This window comes from Sceloporus occidentalis, unplaced genomic scaffold (assembly GCF_023333645.1).
Source record: "Sceloporus occidentalis isolate IW3139 unplaced genomic scaffold, rSceOcc1.0.p SCAF_5, whole genome shotgun sequence".
NCBI classification, from domain to species: domain Eukaryota; kingdom Metazoa; phylum Chordata; class Lepidosauria; order Squamata; family Phrynosomatidae; genus Sceloporus; species Sceloporus occidentalis.
In genome coordinates, this window is record NW_028316985.1 from 60,848,245 (window position 1) to 60,875,709 (window position 27,465).

Genomic DNA, 27,465 nt, shown 5'->3' on the forward strand with positions numbered 1-27,465 from the left:
TACATACACATATATAGCTGTATATGTGTGTACATATATAAATAATTATATATATGTGTGTGTATATATATATATATATATATGTCTCTGTATATATGCATATATATAATAGTATATCTCTTAGTGTGCATATATATATATATATGTATATATAATTATATACCTGTCCGTCTGTACACACACATTTATAGACAGATACAATTATGTGTGCGTGTGTGTGAAAATGTGTGTATATACACATTCTCTCTCTCTCTCTCTCTCTATATATATATATATATATACACATACACACATATATGGTATATATAGTGTGTGTATGTTTATATATACATACACACACACACATATATATAAATATATTGTGTATGCTTTTATATATATATATATATACACACACACACACACACACACACTATATGTATATTTATATATAGCCACACACACCCCTCTCTCTCTCTCCAGATCCCCCTCTTCCTCCTCCACTCGCTCATTCCTATCCAATGCCCATCAAGGGCGACTGTGGTGGGCGGGGCGGGAGACCGGAAGTAGGGACAGACACCGAATCGGCTCCATGACAGAACAGGAGGCAGAACAGGAAGCCAGTGCGCATGTGCAACAGTGGTTCTATATTCCTCGCAAGGCCTTCTGGGAAAGGAGAGCGGGAGGCGGACGGAGCTGCTTCTCCTGTTGCGGAAAGCCCAGAAGGCAGGACCTGGGTTGCGCAGGTGGGAGGAACGAGCGTGTGCTGCTTTCGCTTAAAGCTGCATCCACACTGGAGAAATGACCCTGTGTGGCACCGCTTTAACTCTTATCTGTCTCAAGGCCATGGAATTCTGGGAGTTGGAGTTTGTTCTGGAGCCCACAACAAACTCCAGCTCCCAGAATTCCATAGCAAAGAGCCAGACAAAGAGTTAAAGCGGTGCCAAACAGGGTCATTTCTTTACCAGATCTAATACAATACGCAGTGCAGGAATAATCCAGTTTGAGACCGCTTTAACTGCCCTGGCTCAATGCTAGGGAATTCTGGGAACTGTAGTTTTGTGAGGCATTTAGCTTTCCCTGTCAAAAAGCTCTGGTGTCACAACAAACTACAGTTCCCAGGATTCCCTAGCACTGAGCTAAGTCTCAAACGGGATTCTTTCTGCAGTGTGTTTTGGACTGTAGCCTTCTTTTTCTCGGTTATGTTTGAAGCCTTATTATCTTCATCATTATTATTTCTTAGCAGCCTCTCCTCATGGACCGAGGTGAGGGACAATAACAACAAACAGATAAACAACAGTTACATGTATATGATATATGTAATTGTATTGATTCCTGTTCCTTTGTAGGGATGTTTTTAACTCTGTACTGTGATGTTTTTAATCTTTTGTAAGCCGCCTTGATCGTTCATATTTATGGAAAGGCGGGGTATAAACAAAAATTATTATTATTATTATTATTATTACAACACATAAATTTAAAATGACAGATAGCACATGCATGCATTAAAGCGATCCACATTTAAAAGTCATCATTTAAAATTAACGATTTAAAAACCATCTGGATAACGTTTATGCCGAACCTGTGCTTTTCACTGGGGACTTTCCCACTTACAGCAACCCTAAGGCAAAAGCTATCACAGGGTTTCTTGGCAAGCTTCTTCAGAGGAGGGTTTGCCATTGCCACCCTCCATGACAGAAGGCTAAATACCTCACAAAATTACAAATCTGAGCCATGGCAGTCAAAGTGGTGTCAAACTGTGTTAGTTCTGATGACTGCATGGATCTCTGCTCCTTAGAAGCCTAAGAAAAACTACTCCGGATCGGACCATCTGGTCCAGTAGTCCACACAGTTCCTGATTGCTGTAGAAAGCCCACAAGAAGGAACTGAGCTCAGTGGCATTCCTTATCTGGTGTTTCCCAGCAACTGATAAAACAAACAAAACTCAGGAAACTATCAGTAAAGGCTTGCATATTCTTTTTTCTATATATGTGGGTGTACCTTAAAGTCACATATTGATTTAAGGCAACCCTATGGACTTTCCTAGGCAAGGAATGAGAGCCAGTGTGGTTTGAGTGTCAGACTATGACACTGGAGGCCAGGGTTCGATTCTGGAAAACCTCCCCTGAATAAATCTTGCCAAGAAAACCCTGTGAAAGGTTTGCCTTAGTGTTGCGATAAGTCAGGAATGACCTGAAGGCACACAACAACAAACAACAAAAGCAGGGAATACTAAGAGTTCCTTCCTTCTGTTCAGCACTGTAAACAATATAAATCAACAAATCCTGATAAGCATTTGTGTATACTGTGAAGAAAGAAAAAAAATAGGTTTTGATATTTTGCTTCCATAATTACTATGATTTATGGATGCCCTGTTGTCCTTGACGAATAAATGTCTATGCTTTATCGAACACAGATTTATGTTTTTGCAGCAAATCATATAAAGTTCCATTTGTGTATTGGATTTCTTGTATTAATAAATATGCAAGCCTTTATTGATATTTTCCTGACATTTTTGTTTTCCTAGTTGTAATCTAAGTCAAGTTTTGTTTTGTTATCCCACCATCTACTAAATAGTAAAATAATGCTTCTGAATGCTAAAAGAGAGACTTAGGGCCCGTACAGACAGGCCAAAATAAAGCTGCTTTGGGTCACTTTGGAGGAATGCTATTTAAATAATGCATGTGTCCTAAGAGGCCAGAAGCTACGCCAAAGCCATGCTTTGTAACTACAGTCGTCCCTCCGTATTCGTGGGGATTAGGGTGAAGGACCCTTGTGAATGCAAAAATTTGACGCAGCTTCTGGCCTCTTGCGATATGTGTATCATTTAAACAGCATACCTCCAAAGAGACTCGAAGCAGCTTTATTTTGGCCTGTCTGTTCAGCCCCATTGTCTCTGATACATTGTAAGGGGTCTATTTGGCTTTTACATTGATGACCCCAAATTCCATGAATTTAGCTAGTTCAACAATAATGTTATTTATTATGGAAGAGTTTAAAACTATTTTAACATAATATTTCAGTGATATGACCAGTTTAATTTGTACTTTGATATATATAATTTATGTAGTTTCACAGATTTAAAATTATGACAAAAGCTGACATGTATTCCAGCCCTGGGAGAAAGGTGGAACATATATCTGATAAATAAATAGACAAAAATCACAATTTTAAGCTGTCAAAGTTGTCATCCATTTGTACTTCTTGTGATATTCACATATAAAGTAGGAAATGAGCTAGCAGTCTTGCATTAAAAGTAGAAAGATTGTATGGGAGAGAAACACGGAGTCTTTTTTTCTTTCTCACTTTACCTGGGTGAAGTGCAATGCTCTGGATAGTTTTCCCCATTTGTTGCTCAGTGGGGAAAATGGCTAGGAGCAGTGCGGAGTAGAGAAACCAAAGGAGGAACGTTTACTGTTTGTCTACTCACAGTTCTTCTGCAGTAAGAATGTAGTACACTATATGAGAGTGGTCTAACCTGATAACTGTATATATTTGACTATAGGTTGACCTCATGTAAAAGTTGAGGGCCAGTTCTGGGGCCAAAATTTTGGATTTTAATATGACCCATGGATAAATCAACGGTAAGCTATAGAGGAATATAACAGGATGTAACAGATAAAACAAGCAAAAATGATGCAAAAGAACTTACAAAATTCCAGCAGCATCACTGTTTGCGCTCACCTGAAAGGCTGGATGGATGAGAGAGTAAATGGGGTCAATGCTTCCTCTAGGTGCTCCAAGATAGGATTAAGCTCTCACCTTTCCCCAGGGAATGGTCCCCCCCTTTTTTTTAAATAAGAATTAAAGTACAGTACACCTGTGGGGAGGTCAACCCAGCCTTTCAGGGTCAAATATTTGACTAAAATTTCTAGACTTATACATGAGTATATACAGTACTGGTCCCATTGGATTTGGCCTGTTATTTCTCCTTAAGTTGTAGTTTTGTTGAAATGTTTTCCAAGTAATATCCTATTTTTTCCAATAATTGTATTACAGCAGCAGATAATTTGACACATTATGTTAATTGAAAACATCAATATTGATAATCTTTTCTTAACTCTTAATATTTTTAAATGCTTGTTATCAGGCCTTTATACAAAAATCACCAGATGACTTCACCAAATAAAGCAGTAGAGTTACACCTACAAATACGACAAAATGCTGAAGAGCTGCAAGATTTTGTGAAAGACTTAGAAAATTGGGAAAAGGATATTAAAGAAAAGGATTGTGATTTGAGACGGCAGAGTGGAGCCCCAGAAGAGGTAAATACATTTAGTAGTATTGAGACACATGCTTGACACAGATATTGGCTCTATTTGATAGTTCTTTTGATTGCAGGTAGGGCTATAGATTAATATTCTTTTGATAGCATTTTGTACTTGAAGGTGAAATTGTACTGAGGTTTCCTCTTCTTTTTAGAAAGGGAGGTTACTTTCCAGCTTATTTGGGGGGGGGGGGGTGTTCAGTTCAGGTGCAGAAGCTTTCTAAATCAATGCCTCTATACTGTATATATTGGCAATAATTAATCAGAGCAGAGACTGAAGTAAAGAAATCACAAGAAGACTAGGACCTGGAAGGGCAGTTGTGAAGGAACTAGACAAGATCATGAAGGGCAAAAGCTTATCACTGAACACTAAGGTCAGGATTGTCCATGCTATAGTATTTTCAATTTCTGTGTATGTTTGTGAAAGCTGGACAATGAAGAAAACTGATATGAAGAAAATCTTCTATGGTGCTGAAGAAGAGTTCTGTGGATTGCTAAAAAGACAAATAAACAGGTTCTAGAGCAGATCAAACCTGAACTGTCCCTAGAACCCAAGAACCTAAATTGAGACTGTCATAATTTGAATACATCATGCGGCAGGACTCATTAGAAAACACAATAATTCTTGGGAGGGTAGAAGGCAGTAGGAAAAGAGAAAGACTACATTACAGATGTTTAGATTCAATCAGGGAAGTCATGGCCCTGAGCCTGCAAGACCTGAGCAGAGCTGTTGAAGATAGGGTGACTTGGAGGCCTCTCATTCGTGGTGTCACCGTAAGTCGAAATTGATTTGGTAGCACTCAACAACGAATATTGTCAGCTGGTGATGTGTAGCACTAAGTATTTTTAAAGTTCATGAGAGTAGAGTTCTCCATCCAGATGAAAGCTGCCCCAGCTATTTTATCGGAGAAGAAAAACTTTGCGAAAAAAGAGACATAGAACTACTTACAGTATGCTAGTCTAATTAGCTTGGCCTTGTCAAGGATTATCAGTGTCTAATAATGCAGATGGAAAAGCATGTCTGTGGGAAGGTTTGTAAATGTTGCATATGTTGAGTTGCAAGCACTGTCAGAGTTCACATCTCAGTAAGCTGGAATTTGGTAGAATTCTGACTTGTTCTAGCTCCTTATAGTTGATTGTTTCTGTTTGTAGTGAGAATGCTAAGCGCATCATTAATGTCTGGCCTCTTCTGTCATGTGCAAACCAAGGTTTAAACCAGAGACATAGTCCAAGATTTGTTCTGTCATTTGTTCTCTGGCTTGTTGGGGGATGGTTAAACTAAAGGGTTGCCCCTGTACTCGGTTTAAACATCAGGTTATGTTTTTTGAATTCTTCTCACTGCATCATTGTTGTACATTCTAAACTAGCTGGATATTGTTATATTGTTGGTTGTATTGATTGTATTTGGTGATTGCTATTTTAATGTATATTTGCTGTGTTTTTATCTTATAATGGCACTTTCTGTAACCCGCCTTGATCTGAAGAAAGGCGGGCTAAAAATAAATATATTATTATTATTATTATTATTATTATTATTATTATTTTATCAAGCAACGTGCCTGAGCACACAGTTCACCCACTGTAAGCCACTTAACATGTTGTGTGAACACTCCCAATGAAGGGATATTTCCAGTCTGAGTCTATACTGATTTCATACTGATTTGTCCAAGTTCTATAAATGTGCATTACTTGTTAATTTTTTGAAGTTCTTTGTAGGTAAGTTGCAATCTTTTTTACTGTTTAGGATTTGCCACCAATCCGAAATGAAGCTTATAGAAAAAAGAAGAAAACTAAAGTTAAGACAGTATCCAAAAAAACAACGGAAGAAAATAAAAAGAACAAAATAAAATCTTATGATTATGAAGCATGGGGAAAGCTTGATGTGGTGAGTTAAAATGTTATGCAAAACTACTGACTGGCTTTATGAAATGTGGATACTTTTTAAGCTTTCCACATTTGTTAAAAAATGCTAATATGAGTTGCAGCAATTGTAAATAAATAGCTTCTTCCATCAAAACTGGTTGCAGTCCTTCTAATAATAGCAGCCATTCTGATTGAAAATATCATAATTCATTGCTGAAACAGATTGCCAAGATAGAAAAAAGGGCCTATTCTAGGAAAATTTTATGTGGCAGTTGCACATAGCATAATCTTTCAATTGCCTGTTTTTAAAATGCCACATTTTTTTTTCTTTTGACTTGGGTAGATTTATTGATCTAATGCAGCCAATCTTAGTTTTAAGATTTTTACATTTTTTATTTAAGGAATTAACTCTTTATTTTTAAAGAACTGATTATGATTTTTTTAAATTTAATTTTAATTTCTGAAGAGCACAGATTGCATGGCTGAAATGGCATCCTATAAATTGTGGCCTAATTCATGAACTACTTAAGATGAAGTTCTTGTGTTAATCAGCATATCTGTTCCTTATGTGTGTAGAGAATGTTGTGTTAGATATATAATAAAATGGGTGGTGATATATTATTTTTTCTGTAAACTATATTGTGAATGAATATTGTATTCATTGTCTGAAGTCAATAGATTACTGTATATACTCATGTATAAGTCTAGCAATTTTAGTCAAAAAAGTAACCCCAAAAACCTGAGTCAACTTATCCACGGGTCAATGTAACTACAGTTGCCCCTTCTAACTTGCGGATCTGAGATCCATGCCTTCGACTATCCGCGGAGGGGCAACCTCTGCTATTTCTAATGGGATGTGTGCCTGGTGCGTGCATACGGGCCGCGTGCACAGAAATGCACCCCATTCAAGCCTATGAGATTTGAATATGCACAAGCCTCTGTTTTCGCGGGGGGCGGGGTGTGTGTGGAATGGATGCTCTGCAAAAACAGAGGGCCAACTGTACTGTACTTTAGCTCTTGGGAAAAAAGAAATTATCCTCTGGTTAAAGGCAAGAGTGTAATCTCTCCTGGTAGAGTCTAGCACTGTCAAAGATGTATTCATGCATTCACATCTTTTTCATGTATTAATGCATTTTTGTGGGATGCTCTTTGGTACAGCATATATTCACTTACATTTAGTGTTTCTCCATCTATTTATTTAAAATTATTTTCTTGAACTCATAAGTACAGTATTCCTAACTGTATTTCAGGATAAGATACTTGAAGAACTTGATAAAGAAGATAGCACACATGATTCGGTGTCTCTAGAATCAGATTCTGAAGAAGATGGAATTCATATAGATACAGAAAAGGCTCTTGCTGAAAAAGAACAGGTGATTTCAGGGCATTGTTTTTTCTCCTAATTATTCCTTTACAAAAACTTACATCATAGTAAAGAATGTGTGACTATTTATATATTATTTACTTTATTTATTAGCCCTGGCTACCATAGCCACTGGTAAAGAATGGTGAGAGTTGCAGTTCAACAACATTTTAAGGGCCATAGAGTCTACATATTTGTAGACTTAGTTATTATAATTTAGAATGACTGAGTGTTTTCGTAAGATGAATCATGACACTAAGTCCCATTAGTCTACCAAGAGATTTCTGAAGACATTTTTCATATTTTACAATTTTTCTTGTTATTTTGCTGTGTTAGAAATGAAGTTGTGATTAATATTGCTATGTGTCTGTGACACTATGTGGTACAGTGGGCCCTTCCCTTATGTGGGTTATCCTTTCCGGGAAGGAACATAAGGGGGAAAACATGTATGCTTGAGCCCCATTGAAAACAATGGGGCATGTGCATGCGGCACAGTCTGGTGTGCATGCCTCAGGCACACACACCATTGTTTTCACTGCAGCACAGCTTCAGCATATGCTGAAAGCCGTGTATGGCATGCCCGCGTATGGTGCAGGCACACTGTACTTTATTGACTTTTTCAAACACTGGCTAGTATACAGGGTATTGATGTGCGAAACTAGCTGTACTTTCAGTACTGTCCAAGAGAAGTCTCACACAGAGCATATTATAAACCAGATGTCATCAGAACACTAATGACAATTGACATGACAAGAGCTGTACTAGTGGTAATAAACAAGTTTTACTGTTTATGGAATCCAGAAGCAAAACTGAATACCTAAAACTACAAACCTGCTCCTGAAGATACAGTGTAACTCCCATGTAAGACAAATATTTCTCCATTATGCAAGCCACTGAATCGCCCACCATAATGAATTCTGTCTTGTTAAGTTTGAACTCAAATTTATTCTCAACCCTATTGTTTTCCCATACTTTCATTTGGGAATAGCACTGGAACACTGGGGATCTCAGGAATTAAAACCTCAGTTGTCATCACTGATGTGCTGTATCCAGGATCTTAGATGACTTCACCAATAGCTTCTGGCTTTAATCAATCCAAGAGGAGAAGTCAGTGTCATCTGTATACTGATCACATGCAGCTCTGTTTATTTCCACTGAGGAGCTTGTGTAGCTCATAAATAAGACTCTGTATTGGCTTTTGGGATGCGCAAGAGTAAAGCAGCTAAAACATAGTTCTGGAACAATAGATTCTGGGGGCTGATCTGTATAGTGATATACAATCAGCTTGCGGGCGAGGGGTTGCATTCACCGAAAGGACAAAACGTGAGGTGGGAGAGCTGGATTTCTTTGCATCTGGGTGGACTAGTGGTGACACTTGTTCAGTCTTGTGCACAAACTGCAACCAAGATGGAACAATCAGACCTAGCAGTAGTTACTCGTGGTTTGGAATGTCTCCCATCCTCTCCAGATTGTATTATTTGTATTCCATTTTTCTCTATTTTTAATCACTTTTCTCTCTATTTTATTATCAGTGAACCCAAGAGTTAGGTGGGGGGGGGGGGGGGACTGGCCAAAGGAGGAAGTGGTGAAGCAATTTTCTTCGTGATTATTCCAAAATAAATCCCACTGGGTTCAGTGAGATTACTCCTTAAGTGTTGCAGCCTTAGTGAACATGGGGTGGGTGGTGGGATTAGTGCTTTTTTATCATTCATTCATCACTTGCTGTTCAGTAATGAGATCATAAACTGGATTTACAATCTCATAACTTCTGGGGATTTGTGTTTATGGTTGTTAATGACCAAACATGACCTCAGAATACCACTTTTCAGCATGATAGTGCCCTAATTGAAGAGCTTCTGTGAATTAGGACTGCAGATTAGGACATTGTGAAGTGATATCTGAAGTGGGGTGCATTGAGACAAGCAGTTGCCAAGACCCTGAAGAGTCTCTCCAGCTGCCTGTTCTTGACATTTCCCATAACCACAGCACTACAAACATTCCCTGCCAGCTGGATCTGAAACACATTGGAAACCCTTTCATTGGAGCACTGGAAAGGTGGGATGTTGTGGGGCTGACATTATCAGCTGTAACTACAATGATAAAGCTTTGCTGTAGTTATATCTGAGGCAGGATCTCAGCCAACATTTTTATGCCATTTGTCAACCATGAGGTTTCTCAAAGGCATTCAGATTTATAAAATCATATTTCAAGACAAACGTGCTCACTTTTAATATTTATCCAGATAATGAACACTGTAGCAAGATTTTGTATGTTGTACATATCACATGTCTCATTTTTTAGGATGCCAGATATTGTGGCTGAATTCTAAATGACATTTTTTTGCGAAAGGAAAAATATTAAAGAAATGGATAGGTAGAGAGCTTTCTAAATGTCTGTGTGAGGAGCTGTTCCATTAAAAAAAAAAATCAGGTTCATGGTTTGCATATGGATACATCTAATGGGGCCCAATCGTCCTAAGAGATAGGCAAGTACAATTCCAAAAAAGATGGAATAGTACAAGGAAAAAGAGAGAGAGAGAGATTTAGTTGACAGTGCTTTCATGTTGTCAACCTCTATATTTTATTTTAACAGGGTAATAATTATTTTAAACAAGGAAATTATGATGCTGCGATAGAATGTTACACAAGAGGAATGAATGCAGATCCATATAATCCAACTTTGCCAACAAACAGATCATCTGCTTTTTTCCGACTGAAAAAGTAAGGCTTATATTGCATAACTTTGTTATTTAATTCATACAGAACTTTAAGCTAAGATTGGGCGAAACAGGCCACCCCTTCTGACGGTAGATTGGGGCCGTGGCAACTGCACACCGTGGCCCCAAGCTGCCTTCAAGCTGCCCAAAAAAAGAGTGGCAAAAAGCCTCTTCTTTTCCAGATGGCTACTGCAACAGGAAGCTGGCTTTAAGGCGCTCTGGCGGCATGTAGTGTCTAAACATCAAGTCACTGGAGCACCTGGAAGCCGGCCTAGCTTGTAGCAAGCTTCTGGGCATCTTGGGGACATGTGTTGTCTGCATGCCACGCCCCCAAGATGCCCGAAAGCCAGCTTTTTATGCCAGTCTTTTAAATGCATTTATTCATTTATATTCTGCCTTTTTCTCAAGTCAGTTCACAGCAAATTAAATCAAAGCACATACAAAGTGATTAATATAAAATTCTAAAAAATGAAACTGTTTAGTTAAAAATGCAAATTAAAATATAATGAAAAAGATAAAACTACAGCCCTTTAAAGGCCTTCTGCCATGTGAATTAAGAGCTGAAGGCCTGCCTAAATAAAATTGTCTTTGCCAGCTGGCAGAAAGAAAACATAGAGAGAGCCATTCAAACCTCCTATGGGAGGTAGTTTCATAATCTGAGAGTAGCCATTGAGTTTATGATGGTGATGGGGCCCTCCAAAATATTAAAACTTAGGCTAGCTCATACAGCTGGAGAGACTCTTCAGGGTCTTGGCAATTGCTTGTCTCAGTGCACCCCACATCCAGTGGTCCCCAAACTGTGCCCTTTAAGAGATTTTGGACTTCAGCTCCCAGAAGCCTCTGCCATGTTGGCCAGTAGTTTGGGATTCTGGCAGCTGAAGTCCAAAATCCCTTCAACAGAACAGTTTAGGGACCACAGGTCTAGACTCATGCCATACATGGCTTTGAAAGTCATAACCAGCATTTTGAATTCTGCCCTGAAAAGAAAAGTAAAGCTGATTCAGCAATGGAGTTATATGATACCTAACACAAGACCTAGTCAGTAGCCTAGCCTAGAGATGAAAAGAATATTACCTTGAAAGCCCTCACGCTTTGGATCCAAGTTATGTACAGGATCATCTCTTCCTGTTTAAACCACCCCGTACAGTCAGGTCCTCTGGGGCCATTTATTTCAATCAGTCAGAGGTAGACTGGCAACTCTTGCCCAGATGATAATTTCACCATCACTCCTAGACTGTAGAATTACCTGCTGGGAGAGATTCAACAGATTAATATGTTTTATGAATTTAAAATGGTATTAAAGACCTGTATCTCCCGGCAGGACCACCCATTTGATTTTAAACTTTGAATTTTAAACTGGGGTATTTTAATTTTATGATGGGTGATTTTAATGAGCCCTATGTTCATATGTTTCAACTTGAGATGTTCAAATTGTTTTATGCATTTTAATCTATGTTATACCCTGCCTTGAGCCTTGGGGAGAAGCAGGTAAGAAATGATAATGATAATAATTGAAGCATCATTATCATCATTTCTTACATGCCCCTCAGGGCAGGGTACAGTTGTTGAAGAAACTGTTTGTCAAGTGTCAAGAAAACGTGACAAGAATTCTGGATTGACTAGAATCTTCACAAATGTATGTGGTTATTTTATGCAGAAAGTAATTACATTTCTGCATGGAAAATAATATTTCAATATAAATATTAATCCCTGTGCAGAATTTTTTTTTCTGTGAAGAAAAAAAGCTGAAATTCGGGATTTGTTATGCATAAAATTTGCACATTGTTGACTTGCATAGAAGCCATAATATTATTTCCCACACAGAAAGTGCTATTTTCTATGCAGAAAAGATTGTTTTTTCAGACAAATAACTATATCCTAATTTTGCACAGAATGACTTTTGAATTGCAAATAGTCTTCAAAAACTGCAGGGTTATAGAAGACTTTCTCACAATAAGGAGGAAGTTGCTGAAATTACTTGTTTCTCCCTTGAAGAAGAAACCTAGAGCCTGAACAGAGGGGCAGGATACCACAGCAAGGCCTGTGGTATTCTGCCCTTTATTCTTACCCAGGTCAGTCCCTGGGTCAGCACAGTGACAGGTGGGTGTTCACATGCCTGCTGGCTACTGCGCCACCTCCCCACTGCTGCCACATATTCTGAGAAGACCTTGGGCACAGCCTGTAACGATTACGGGCTAGGACAGGGCCTTTGCAACAAACAACAGGGCGTATGCAACAAACAACCTACTGTAAGGAACCTTCAGGCCAGTATCAGACCAGGACCACAAGGTCTATGTACAGACCAGCTGATCCTGGCCTGGAGCTGTTGTCCTCCATTGGTTGTTTGAGATGACATAAGGCTGGGGGAAGAACAAGCCTTTTGGTTGTGTGTATGGGCCCTCTGTGAAGAATTACATCCTAGCCTCTCCACAGCATTTTGGATCTACTGATGTTTTTAAACAGTTTGCAAAGGCAGCCCCACAAAGACTGTGTTACAGTAATTCAGCTGTAATCCAGTCATCTGTCACTGTAGCCATCCAACCAGTGTGAAAGTCAATGCATCTATCACAAAGGAATGGACACAGCTGGCACAATACTTTCAGCTGTACAAACACACTATTTGACTACCGCAGAGACCTGGACATCCAGACTTAAATCTGAATCTAAGATTTGCAAGCCTGAGATTTCAGAGAGAGTGTAGCCACATACAGCACAGCTTGAATTCATATTCACTTGATTGCCTTTCAATTCACCAAGAACACCTTTGTCTTACCTGGATTAAGTTTTATTTTGTTTGCACTCATCCAGTACATTAGAAACAGCAAACACAATGGTTTAGCACATCTTCCTTGGATTTAGATGGAAAGACGAGATAGAGTCTCTCCTAGAAGCATACATATCATTTAATGCAGTTTTAAAGTGTTTTTAACTTGTGTGTTTTTAAACAAATTTAGTTTGTGTTTTAACTTTTGTATTATTTTTTTAATTGTAGGAGTGCAAGGGGTGCAAGGGGAGGCACATCCCATTAAGAATAATGGGGTGTGCCGCATGCGCTCATGGCGCATGTGTGCCACCGTGCTGCTCGCCATGCATGAGCCCCATTATTTTCAATGGGGCTCGAGCATACACTTTTTTTACACGGGGAGTCTGGAACGGATCTCCCGCATAAAAAAAGGGCACGCTGTATTGTATTTTTTAAATGCTTGCCACCTCAGATCCCATGTCAGGAGAAAGGACGGATATAAATAAATTTTAAAAATTAATTAATTAATGAGTGTTAGTAATGAAGCTATTGGCAAAAATTATAATGAAGTTGTTGGGTTTTCTTAGAATAGTAACTAGTGTTAGGTGTATTACATTATCTCTGTTTTTCTTGAAAGATCCTGTCACTTCTCTTCTACTTTCTAGCTTCAAACCTGAAGATCAAGTCGAGCCATCTACTCCTCCAAGCAGGGAATTCTACATTATCTCCCCATCTGGTTTTTGTTTTTGAACTGTTATATTGCTATTGAGCATGCTCAGTCCTTGTGCTTTTCTTGTGAATTGTAATTTATGCTCACATTTCTGTAAATTGCTTGTCTTTGTGTTTGTATGTATATAATAAATATGTGAGCACAGTAACAAATATACATTGTTGTTACAGGTATTCTGTGGCTGAATCTGATTGTAACTTAGCGCTTGCTCTAAATAAAAATCATACAAAAGCTTATGCCAGAAGAGGAGCAGCACGCTTTGCTTTGAAAAAATTTGAAGGTGCCAAAGAAGGTACATATATTTTGGTGGTGTCTGTTCAATAGTATTAAGCAGATTTCTTTGGGTTTCTATATATTTCTTGATTGCTGTGCCTCTGTATCAAAAACTGTTGTGTTGATTAAGAGACACATTCATATGGTGATTTCCACAAAAATCCCTATTTTTCTCTCAGTTACCTTTGTGTTTCCCTTGTCTCTGAAGCATGCATAGAAGAATATAACTAGTGGAGTAATGCCTGTGGTGAGGAATGTCTTGAACTGAATTTTGAGATACTCCCCCCCTCCAGTAAAATATATGGCATTACAACACATTTTGTTGATGTTAATTGAGTTGTAGAATCCTATAAATGCTTTGTTATTCTATTATTATTATTATTATTATTATTATCGTTATTATTAAGCTTTATTTATAAAGTGCTGTAAATTTACACAGCGCTGTACATACAATCTTTTTAATTGGACGGTTCCCTGCCCTCAGGCTTACAATCTAAAAAGACACGACACAAAGGGAGTGGTGGTGGGGAAGGGGCCTCTCTAGTAGGATAATACATATAAAATACATAGCAATATAGGAAATGATTCAATAAAACAGGCAACAAAATAACATCAAATAGCAAGTGACAATTATGCAATGCCTGGGAACGCTGCCCTGAACAGGATGGTCTTCAACTCCGTTTTGAAGCTGGTTAAAGAAGTGATGGCTCTTGTTCGCGGGGGAAGAAGGTTCCAGGAGTGAGGGGCAGCGAGTGAAAAGGGGCGAATCTAAGATGGGGCAGAGGAAATCCTGGGCTGGGACAGCAGACCTTGACTACCAGAACGGAGGGCCCTAGTGGGAAGGTGAGGAGAAATAAGGTCTGATAAGTAAGGAGGGGATAAAAGATATTTGTACATTTAATGAGTTAAGACATTTTAAAAAATCAGTGGGGGCTTTTTAAAAAAAGGATGCAAAAATTACTTTTAATAACCACCTTACTGATTTGCTTTGAACCAAGCTACTTCCTCTCACACCAGATATGTTTGGTTTTTAAAAATCCTCTCCCTAATGGTGGTGGTGGGGAATCTTTGGTGAGATTTTGAAAAAAAATCATGAAATATATTCTTTTATGTTATGGTGTAGCAGTGTTCTGAAATACAGGGTGAGATGTTTGGCACTCATCCTTAAAAACTGAAAAATTTGCAGTTATTGTTTTTCTTATTTTATGGATAAACTCTACATATGTCTGGTGTACTGAGGTATGTGTAGTCATATATGTTTTTGAAATTATGTATTAAGTTTCATTTCTCCTATATCTCTATTGGAATAATTAGCAAAGTTTATTTTGTTCTTACATACCCTTATGTCAATTCTAACTTACAGCAACATTTTCATAGGACTTTTTTTTTTTTTGCAAGATATATTCAGAGGTGTGCTGTTGCCTTGCTCTCAGAGTGTGACTTGCCAAAATTCACCAGTGAGTTTCCATGATTAAGTGGGGATTTGAGCCATCATCTCCTAGAATCCTAGTCCAACATGCAAAGCACTATCACATTCACACTATTTTAACTTGTTCATCTTCCTTTTTCTTATAACAGTGTGTCATATGAACTTTTTGAAAAACACTGTTTTTTCTTATCTTGTCTTACCGTTTAGATTATGAAAAGGTTTTGGAATTGGATCCAAACAACTTTGAAGCAAAAAGTGAACTTAGGAAAATTGAACAGGTAAAAAAAACATCAGTTTGCCCAACCTGCCCAGGTAACTTAATTTTCATATTAAATTGAATTTTTTGTATATTTTATATCAGGTTCTTGCACTGAAAGAAAATTCCCAGCCTGAAGGAGAAGATGCCAATAAGACTCTGGAAGTTTCAAAAGAGGAAGTGAAACAGATAGAAGAAGAGCAACTTAAGCAAAAGGCTATATCAGAAAAAGATTTGGTAAATAGAATTCCAAGATATGTTTACAATTCCCTTGGAATTACCTAAAATAGTTTACATTACACAAACCTCTTCTCATAGCAAAGCCTGCCATTCTCAGTATTCATCATCCATAATCAAACTACACCTGGTCCCGCACATTCATAAGTTTGATGTCCAAGGATTGGATTATTTGCAGATTTGCCATCACCCCTCTCCTGAGGGGTGCTGTTTGCCCTTTTCAGCAGACTCTACTCTGTTAGCTTCCTTCTTTCCCCAGCCAGGCAGTCTGGCCTCTGCATGCCTGAGGCCAGGATAAAATTGATGGATTGCTTTTTGATGATTCATTTCCACACTCCCCTGCCCCTAGTCAACAGCTCAGGCTCCCTGGAATACTTTTGAAAGCAACTGCCCCACATTGGGGGGGGAGGGGGACTGTGAAAGTGGATCTCAAAAGGCAGTCCAGCAACCCCTGTCCCAGCTTCAGGCATACAGAGGCAAGCCTGCTCAGCTGCAAAGAGGAAAAGGGTGAAAGACCAGATTTCTGAAAAGGGCATACAGCCCACAGAGTTACCAGCTCTTGTAGATAGTTGGCAATGCTGCTTCACCCTCCCCAAGCCTGATCCAGTTGTGTGAATATACACACAGCAGTATCAGGCTTGGGGGAGCAGAACACCAGCGATCATGGCTGTCAACCCTTTCCCGAAGCTGGCTTGTGTATGCACAAGGGCAATTACAGTCCCTTTCTTCTGAAGTGCAGGGCTGCTGTTTGAATGATGCATAGAAGCATTGAGCTTTGGGAGGAGAGGAGGAGCAGCAGTCACGACAGTGACTTTCTTTGAGAGGCGGTTGGCATTAGTGGTAATCGCTTATCCCATCCTCCTAAAGCATGAGGCTGGTTTGTGAATGTGTTTACGGCAGCCCCAGGTTTCAGCAACAAAACAGCAGCTGCAGTGCCTAGCAGCCAGTTGCATATTCTTTATATTCTGCTCCTTTCAGGGAGCTCCCCAGTTTACAAGCTTGAGGAGCCCTCCAGTGAGCCTTGTCTTCACCTCTACTGTATTCATGTTTGTTTTTTTCACTTTCGTGGGGGTTCTGTACCACTAATCCTTGCAGATGTGAAGGTCTAACTAAATGTTAGATGAATTGGATATTTTTTTTGTTCTTGCTAGTTTGGCAAGTTAGCACAACAGTATTCTTGGCTCAGCTGCTATATGATGCATCATGTTGCTTTAATCCAAGCCTAAAGAACTCTGTAAAACTGCCTGAAAAACAGCTTCTAAAATCACCACTTCCTTTTCTCCTTTTATTTGCTGGTGGAATTGTCGAATAACATCTAAAAATTTTATTTATTTGTGTGAACATGTGGAGACTTCCCACATGATTGTTTATATCTCTTTTTCTTCTTCCCAAATATCACAGGGTAATGGATATTTCAAAGAGGGCAAATATGAAGCAGCAATTGAATGCTACACACGTGGAATAGCAGCAGATGGCACCAATGCCCTTCTTCCAGCAAACAGAGCTATGGCCTATCTGAAAATACAAAAGTGAGTGGTGTTGTATATAGCATTCAAAATCTTCCTGAAAGCACTTTAATGTCATGACTGCAAAAGGAGCAGCATTAAGTCCTCTGTCTCATTGTCATATATAATCAATGGTCTATCTATATTGTTAAAGTAACGTGTAAAAATATTCTCTTGATAATAAGATACAAAGAGGCGGAAGAAGATTGCACTAAAGCTATATTACTAGATTCTTCATACTCTAAAGCTTATGCCAGAAGAGGGACTGCTAGAACTGCACTGGGAAAGCTGAAAGAAGCAATGCAAGGTAGGATTTCAAATGAAAGACAGCATTTGTCTTTTCTGAATTGTGAAACAGTCTTGATCCAGCTATAATAATAGTAGAAAAGCACGTGACTTTTTCACACCTTCTTCCTGTTCTGTGTTGAAGACAGTTGGGTCCCTGTGTAAGAGCAGATGTGTGGGGTTCCTTTCTACTTTATATCTTAGCACTGAAGCTTTCATTTGATTTATATAAGGAAAAAAGTTACTTCCCCATGAAAGATGGTGTGGCAAAATCTGGACCTGGTGATAATTGCAGTTTGAGAGAGTAGCCAATTTAGATTGCATTCCTATACATATTTACCTGGGAGGAAGCAGCACTAAACTGAATAGTTCAGAGTAGGCATGTATAGTGTTAAGAATTGGAGGTAGCTATAGAGCCTGGAATCATGGCTAGTACAGCTGAGTCAAAAAGCAGTAAACTGTTTTTACATGAAATAAAAGTTTGCAAATATGTATGCCCAAACATTCATAAGATTTTGTATTTTAGCCCACAGTAGTTTACAAGATGGTTGTTTATGAGTCTTGCCTTTCAGTAGAAACATAATTAGAGACATAATCCACTTTGAAGGAAGTTCCATCATTCTAGTGGAGGAAATCTACCTTGAAAGTCCTGCTGAATTTAATGGGACTTGAGCACGCACAGCCTTTGTTGACTGCATCTGATTAATTGTCTATAAATATGTGTAGTTGAAGACCTTCATTTTAGAGGACTCATATCTTCCATACATTATTCATTAAAAGTGGCCACTGTTCTATTGCTTTGAATATATGTTTTGGGTTTTTTTTCCCCTCCAGATTTTGAGACAGTATTGAACCTGGAACCTGGTAATAAGCAAGCAATAAATGAAATAATGAAACTGAAGAATGTAAGTGTTTCAGTATGTGTATATTCCTTTGTACCTTTTGTGATTTCAGTTCAGGGAACTGAAGGGTTTTTTACCTAAGCATTTTGTGAGTTTTAAATAATTCATATTTTTCAATAGTTATTTCACTAAATGTCTTTAAGGAATTAATTGGAAAAGGACTATGGACCGACATGGAGCATCCTAGACTATCAGAGAATGAAGCAGAAATACAAAATCAAGTAAAACCTATTGACAAGCCCCTACATCTTAGATCAGCAGTGAGTACAAATAATGATTTAAAAAAACCAAGCAAAAAAGCTCTCTGTATAAACAACAGTTTTGTTATGTAAATGTTTGTGAAAGAAACTGCATGTGTATACCTCTTGGCTAGTGGTCAGAGGGTGATCATGCCTGCTCCTCTTGATCCATCAGCAGCTAGCTCTTTTTCCTCCTCCTCCTCTGTCAAAAGCCAAGCTTCTCATGCATGCTGAGTATAAAATTGGTATGAAAAGGGCAGACTTCTGTTTTCTTGAATTTGTGTAGAGATGGGAACCAAATGGTCTGGGAAACAAAGGGAGCAGATAGTGAACTCTAAGCAGAATTTTTGATGTTAAACAATAAGATAAAATTCCACAAATGAAACATGTCTGGGAGGAAATATGTTAAGATACCTAAGCAAACAAATGCTAGTTATAATGTGTATATATGTAGTAAGTTATGTAGTAAGATCAATAGACTTGTGACAAAGTTTTCCTTGTAATACTGTATTTTCTGGCACATAAGACTACTTTTTAACCCAGGAAAATCTTCTCAAAAGTTGGGGGTCATCTTATAGGGCAGGTGCTGAAACTTCCAAGCCAGACTGGAGCATCTGTGGTTGCCGCATATGGTGGGGGGAGCTCAAAAACGGCAGCGGACGCATCCCCACCGTATGCGGCAATCGTATGAAAGCAGCTACCACTCTGATAATCTTGGAGGCAGGGAGGGCTGGGCAGGCAGGGAGAGCTGACCAGTTCAAGCAGGCTTTGTATACAACAAGGTTTTCTGCTAAGTACCTGCATGTCATAAGCATTTGAATTAAAATTACCATATTGAAATCAAATCTGATTTTTAAAATTTTTTATTTGGTGTGCATTGGAAGAGGGGTAGTCTTATACAGTCTTATATTTTAACTGGAAAAGTTGGGGGTCATCTTATATGCCCAGTTGTCTTATATGCCAGAAAATACGGTACTTATATTGATGAGGCAATAAAATCTACAGAAGAAAGCCAAATGATCTGCCTTCCTGCAGAGTTTCATGCCACAATGAACTTGTTAATCTTTAATATGCCATAGAGCTCTTCATTTTTGTTACAACAGATGTAGCTACGCTTCAGGAATGTGTTTTGCTGAGCAGTATGCTAAAACTGTGCTTCTGTTGTAATTAACTTGCTTCATGGCTTTGTTCTGTTTAGAAACCCTTGAGAAGAATAATCATTGAAGAAGTTGGTAATGAGATGCTGAGCACAAATTTAGGGGTTACTGTTGGTCTAGAGCCTACTCAGCCTGATTTTTCAAGTACAACAGAAGCACAGGCTTTTGTGTCTGCAAAGAATCTAAGTAAGAATGACTTCTCTTCTCCAACTGATACTCCTAAAGCAAAGCTGTTGAAAATAGAAGAAATAGGTGATTCTATATCCATGGAGTAAGTATACTGATTTGAATAGATATGAATAGGAGACTCATTGGTACTTGCATTTAAATCAATATTGTATGTAGTAAAAATGTAATATGAATGGAAATTTAACCAAAAAGGTTGCAAAAAGAGGGAACCACCCAAGCCTTCCTATGAGGGGCATTTCAGAGCATGGGAAAAGCCACTGTGAGAAAGCGTTCCCATCAAATGTTCTGGTGAAGTTGATGCTGGGGGTGAAATTATTTGGGGGGTTTTGCTTGGGAAACTTTTGACCCCACCTCCCATTATAGTCTTGGGTGGGCCTTATTTCCAAAAAAAGCCTTAAAAATATGAATCCCACCCCTAGTAACTCAAAACAAAAATGGGCACTAGCACATGCATGCATTCACACACAAGCATTGAGGATAATGGCCATTTTTGGCAAACCAAAAAAATGTTTTGACCCACAATGGGGAATCAAGGATGCAACCACTACCCAGGAGAAACAAAAATGACCTGGGCAGTGTTTGTATCTTTGGGCCCCACTTGCCAACTCTGGTTTTAAATTAACCTTAAAAGCTTCTATTTCAGGTGTCACATGTTACATAAATATACAGATGGAGAGAACAGGATCACCGTTGTTTATTAAAGTCATGTTACGCTATAGAAAATACATTCTGTACTTTTGATTTAAAAAATCATTCTTGTGACAAATTTTCAACCCTTGAAAATAAGCCAAATGGATTGACAGATAAATTGCAGGAGAGCAAATGGCTACACTATAATCAGTGTTGAGTTCTTGTGTATTTGGATGCATTTCCTTTTGTGTTATGAAACTGTAGAGAGCTTTTACTTGTGTATTTATGAAAATTTTCTTCTCATTTCTAAGCTCCATAGACCTAAAAAAGTGGACTGTAAGAATTTGTTATTTCTTACTTTCTCCTACTTCTTGTTTGCTCCTAGAATCTAATGCATCTTGGAAATAGAGTACATAGCATTTTGTCTTTAGCCTTGTTTGAAAAACCTGTTGTCATTTTAACTTTTACATTCATCAGAAAGCTTTGTCATATGTTTCCCAGAAGCAATATAACCCTTTAGAACTACACTTTGAAGGAACTACTCTTCAAGGAAGCATGGGAGATTACATTCATTTTAAAGATAATAGTGGTTTCCTGGATTATTGAGAGATGTGTATTATACAGTGTGTTCAATAGTTTGTCAGACAACATGATGCTGAAATCTGTGTTATGAAAGATTGTATTTTTAATGTGTGATGGTGTAAAATCATTTCTAAAGTGTGTATCTTACTTTGAAGAGGCATTTTACATGATGTGCACTAAATAAATCCTGCAGTGTTGTGCCTCATCCTGGGCATTGCTCAAGCTCTTTTCTTCCCCTATCTGTTTTTCAGCTAAACACTCTTTCTTTAGCCAGGCTGTTTCTCTTAGCTAGGAAAGTATTTTCCTCCTGTTACATTTTTCTTCTCTCCTCCTCTCCTTTCCTGTAACACTGTATAAGGGTGCACTGGTGCAAACACACCATGCAGCTCTTACTGTGGAAAGTGTGTGCATGTACAACCCATAAGCAGGCAGGAAACACAGATTTTGGGACCAGTGACACACTAGATAATGAACTTCGGCAAGAGTTACAGTGTGTGGCCATCTACTATGTAGTTCAAGAGCTTTTTTGAGGAATAGTGCATCTTTCTTCAAACATGTATCCAAAAGGAAGCTAAAATAATTGTCTATGTCATGTTTCTTTTATTGTTTCCAGACCTCTTACTAAAAGTATAATGAAACAAAAATCAAGCCCACAGCCTTATTCTATGAAAAAACAGACAGAGATAGAAAACCAAACGCTCCCTCCTGTATTTGCATGCCCTGTGCCTTCAGTTCCTGTGAATTCTTTCCAACTTGAATCAGATTTCAGAAAATTAAAAGAATACCCAGATCAATTATACTCATATTTAAAGGTAAAGTAACTGATGTGTTATGGCTGAACTTGGGTTTTTTATCAAGTTTGTCAAGTTTCTGCCAAGTTTACCAGTTATTTAATTTCATTGTGCAGTCTTATAATACCTTACTGTAGGATAATGTTTTAATTTATGTTCCACTTTCATACATTTTAGCATTGTACAATAGACCTTTTAAGAGTGGAATTGTGCTATTAAGGTTCTCATATAATGCAGCCTTACTGCTTTAATCAGAATGTGCCCAGTTCAGGCAAATAGGTTGGGGAGATTGCAGCTATTGACAAAGTCAGTTCCATGGAGTCTAGCCATGAAATTTCATGCTGTATTTCTGTTTTAGCTGTTGGTATGACAAGAGCTGCAGTAGTGGCTATACAATTCTGTAATGGCTTAGGAAATTGAGAGGGCAATAAGCTATCTCCAATCATCCCCAGTCCTGCAGTCATTATACTCTATCTCTTTCCTTGGACATAGATTTCTTAAATTATTTGAACAAAGTCTCCCCACCTGTAGACATCCACATATGCCTGCTCTTTCTGTTATGATGACCAGTCTGTGTCCATTTTCAGGTCAATGGGAATTATTATTATTTGATTATAAGTTGACCTCATGTATAAGTCAAAGGAAGGTTTTGGGGCCAACATTATGGCTTTTTCCATGACTAGTGACTAAGTTGAGGGTAAAACTTGGAGGCTCCTTCAGTGTGTGTATGTGTGCGTATGGCAAGAGGGTCTCTGACTGAGACTTTTTGCTTCAGCATTTCAGCCTTCATTTCAGCCTTCACTCCCCAGACTGCAGTAGCGTGCATACGGAAGACGGACTCTGTTTGTTTATTTGTTTAACAGCAACCAGTCACTCAGGACTCTTTCTGCTTAGCTCGAGAGAGAAAGAAACAGCTCTCCCCACTGCATGGGAAAATATGAAAGAGCTGCTATCACATTACCATACTGACCCATATATGAGTCAACTTGGGATTTTGGGGTCAATTTTTGGACATAGATTTTTCAGTTTATAGATGAATATATACAATAAGCTGGAACTGCTTTTAGAGCTATCAGTGGTATAAGAAGAGTTCTTTTCCAACTTTCTAGTTTTAGTGAACCCACTTTACGTCCTATTGTCTGTAGAAGAAGCTCTGAATATTATTGATGCATTATATTGGTGTCATCGCCTTCCTCCATGGAACTCAATGCAACATATCCCCTTGTGAGATATGATAGGCTGAGAGAGAGTATGTGATTGCCTTAGGAATGTCCAGTGTGAGCAGGAATTTGAACCCAGAGATGTTATCACAGAACCTGGTGGTATGTTCTCTACATAGGACAATGGATGGTCTTTGGAGCTTCACTGTGAGTGTGCATGGAAGTTTGTTTTTTTTTATGCTAACCATTACAAGAGATAACAGTACCAAAGGACACAAGGGTCCCATACAGACAGGCCAAAATAAAGCTGCTTCGGGTCACTTTGGGGGTATGCTGTTTAAATGTTGCATGCATCCTAAGAGTCCGGAAGCTGCGCCAAAGCCACGATCCAGTCCTAAGGACTAGAGCACAGCTTTGGTGCAGCTTCCGGACTGTTAGGATGCATGCATCGTTTAAACAGCATACCTCCAAAGTGACCCGAAGCAGCTTTATTTCAGTTTCTCTCGAATTGTACTTATATTTGTATGAAGTTCTGTGTTTCTGTGTAGCTCGTCTGCCATTACTGAACTAACTGAGAAACCATGATAAGCTTCCAGAGCAATTTAGGGTTCTACAGAATAGTGTGAGAACTACAAATAACATAGTTATGGGGCTGGGATATCTACAACTATGAAAGGAGAGAGATTTCCACAATATTTAAAATCTGTTCTGATATATGAATATATTTTTTCTTCATAGCAAATTGATCCTTCACAGTATCCTAATCTATTCCAAAAGTCATTGGAACCAGATGTATTCAGCCAAATTCTGAAAATTCTAGAAGATTTCTATATTGGGTAAGTTTAAATCTATGACTTTTTAGACTTGCTTACTGTTAAACATTTTTGTTCTTTACATACAAGACTGCACTCAGAATGCAAATCCTTATCCTTTTCCTAAATGTTTTTAATACTTCTGATAACCTGGGGGTTTCCCCATCTGCTGAAAATTTTCTTCTGCATAGGTGAAAGTGTTTTGACTACATAAGGATCAACACGCATTCCTGAACATTTGCAAATAGGGGGGATGATTTACCTGTTTCTATACCATTTATGTACTAGTTAGTACATTACATCCTCATCATGGGCACCACACTGAAGTAGAAAGTTAACTGGGTTTGGACTAGTAAATCAAGCTCATATGCTTTCAAGGATTCTGGTTAGCCTCCCCCCCCCCCCCCCCAAATTTCATCTTAAATCAAATAGAATTATTGGCAGTCTTTATTTGCTAGCAAACTATATTGCACTTTAAGTAGTTTGTGTCTGTGGAGGCTTTTACTTATTATCAGATGGAAGTGCAAGATTCTTGCTAATGTTAACAATTCCCTGTAGTTTTACTGCACACATAAAAGAAGTGAGTTGAACAAGTTTCAACAAGATAACTTTTGTCAGGAACAAATAAATGAAGACCTAATTATTTAGCATTATTTGGCAAGAAACAAACAGATTACATTCATTATAATGATAATAGTTTTGCATTCAAAACATACAACAGCAACGCTACCTCAAACAAAGTAAAACAACATCAGTATACCTAAAAGTGACTATGGGCCAAAACAGACTGGCAAAAAATGCCGGCTTTGTGGGGGCGTGACATACTCATGCACACACCCTGACGCTGCCTCCAAGCTAGCGTCATGCTGACCACACAGTGGTGTCACAATGTTTCTATGGTGTAGCATTTACAAATGCTGTGCTGCTGAAAAACCACTGCTTCCGCCACAGCAAAAAAGATGCCTTTTTTCCCCTCAAAAAGGAGTGGCATATTGCCACTTCTTTTGGGGCCAAAAAAATGCTAGACCAGGGCCACAGCGTGTGGTTGCCGCAGCCCCAATCTGGCACTCAAAGGGTTGGCGTTGAGCCACCCTTTTACAGCCTTCCATTTTGGCCCTATGTTTTTGTAATAGAACGGTTCTTATGTTAGAATTAAATTAATCCATCAAATGCTTCATTTTTCTCTCTTCTTTTTTTAATTACCATTACATTTGCAGGAGACTTGCAGAATAATTGCTGCTGTATATATTTTACATGTTTACACTCGAGCATTATTTTTATTCCCATATTCTGCTTTTTCACCTTTCACTAAAGATTGATAAGGAACCTTGGTGGCACAGTGGTTAAATGCCAGTACTGCAGCCACACAGTTGTGAGTTCGATCCCAGGTAGGGCTCCAAGGTCCACTCAGTCTTCCTTCCTTTCATAGGTCAGTAAAATGTCTAGCCAGCTTGTTCGAAGTAATTAGCTTACAGACTGTAAACTGCTTCAAGAGTGCTGAGTTTACTGATAAGGGGTATAGAAATGTACATGTTACTGCTATTGCTATGATAATGCTATATATTCATGTCATGATTTTTTCCATTCAGAAGAATTATTTATAGGTACTGTATATGTTAATATCTGTCTCTCGTATAGGAAAGAGGACCCTTCACTTATCTTAAATATTCTGCAAAAACTGTCAGAATCAAAAAGATTTGATATGGCAGTAATGTTTATGTCAGATTCAGAGAAAAAAAGTAAGTAAATACATTTTTGCATCATTGTTGGAATCTAGTAGTCAGTAGGTTTAAAAATTAGCTTAAATAAGCTTAGAATGGATGAGAGCATAGAACCTAACTGTTGCTGTTTCACAATCTTGAAAGTGTTGTTTCCTCTCTTTTAAAAATTAGGTTTTTATCTAGCATAATTGGGGATGAAAATGAGAACATTTCTCATTGCCCATGTATAGAGCATTTTAGAAACCCCCGTTTTCTCTTTTCTTGTACAAGCAGAGAAGTAAAACAGATATATGTGTACATATTCTTCTTTCTTCCTCACTACTCTCTGCTTGCCTTGTCTTCACCCTTAACCTCTCCTTCCAACTGATCAGTGGCAATTTGAAGCTTTCCAGAATCATACCTTCATTTTTGCAGGCCACTGCCAGCCAGCCTGTTCCATTTCTCAAGCCTTCTGATTTTTTTCTGATTCAGTGTTCCACTTGTTTAATACTGGCATTTATTTATTCTGTTCAGTTTAAAATATTATGATATTTCTGATATTTGTATATTAAGTTCTGAATGTTTAAGACATGTAATTAAAAGTTGTATTTTCAGCAGATCTTGCCTATATTAAGTGTATAATGATGATAAAAAATTCTCTCTCCTTATAGCTGTACATTCATTATTTGGTCATTTGGAACAATCAGGACTGGAAGGTTCTTCCATTGAACAACTCAATAAAAGATACAGAGTTTGAGACAAATTGCTTTGTGTATTTCTACATACAAACGCAGCTAACTGTGCACCTTTCTGGAAAAGCACTGGTTCCTTAAAATGAGAGTCATGACCAGAAGGATCCAAACTGCCTTCCACTTGTGCAGATGGGAGAGTTCACTTATCCACCTCCTTCCCCCTTCTTCCAAATACTTCACTGTGTGCCATTTTAGAAAGTCCCTACATTTACAATAGTGGCTCCTTGGCACAAAAGAAGAGGAAAGGAACATGCTGTTTTGTGCATGTTGTTCCATGCACGGTTCTTTGGATCAAAGCCCATGAAGACATGTAAATAATTTAAGTGGGACATATGATGATCTTTCCATTTAGCAAGATGCTTTATGAGATTTAGCAAGGCAGAACTTGGTTTAAACAGTTTTCACCCCTTCGGTCATGTAGCACTAAGGCTGACAATGATGTTTTAAAATATTTTTTGAACTTTACTTGTGTTTATTAATTGCCTGTTACAAATTATTCTACATTTTTGTTCTTATAAATAAATTCACAATTGTATAATTTTAGTGTTCTCAGCTTTGTTTTGTTTAATTATTAATTGGAAGTATAAAGCCATATATAGAGAGAGATGTTTTAATTTTAAAATTAAAATTAATTTTTTTTAGCTCAACCATGTTCTTTTGTGAGCTATTTTTCTTTGCTGCCAAGTTGCTGTTTTGGATTAAAGAACGGTTTCTGTTAGTAAAAAAGAGTAGCCCTGTAGTAACAAAATTCTAATTAATTTGTGTCATGTGTCATAGAAATTATTCCATTTTTTTCAGAGTTAATTCTGGGGCAATAAAATATAATACAGTGTTACATGCTTAAAAAGTAAACCTTACTTGGTTCAGTGGATCTGAGATAATAATGAATAAGATAGTTGCCTAAG

General features: G+C 38.1%; 1 protein-coding gene across 1 annotated transcript; it reads left to right on the forward strand.

The window, feature by feature from the left end:
* The first annotated feature begins 554 nt into the window (after positions 1–554).
* On the forward strand, positions 555–27,098 carry RPAP3 (RNA polymerase II associated protein 3). Its single transcript, XM_089524238.1, has 17 exons — positions 555–725; positions 4,070–4,244; positions 5,991–6,131; positions 7,360–7,482; positions 10,065–10,192; positions 13,832–13,953; positions 15,571–15,641; positions 15,725–15,856; positions 17,258–17,385; positions 17,547–17,668; positions 18,481–18,551; positions 18,692–18,808; positions 19,986–20,215; positions 21,959–22,157; positions 24,035–24,132; positions 25,747–25,847; positions 26,480–27,098. Exons 2-17 carry the CDS (start codon positions 4,092–4,094, stop codon positions 26,563–26,565), a joined length of 2,022 nt encoding a protein of 673 aa, XP_089380364.1. The 5' UTR covers positions 555–725; positions 4,070–4,091; the 3' UTR covers positions 26,566–27,098.
* Positions 27,099–27,465: the final 367 nt, after the last annotated feature.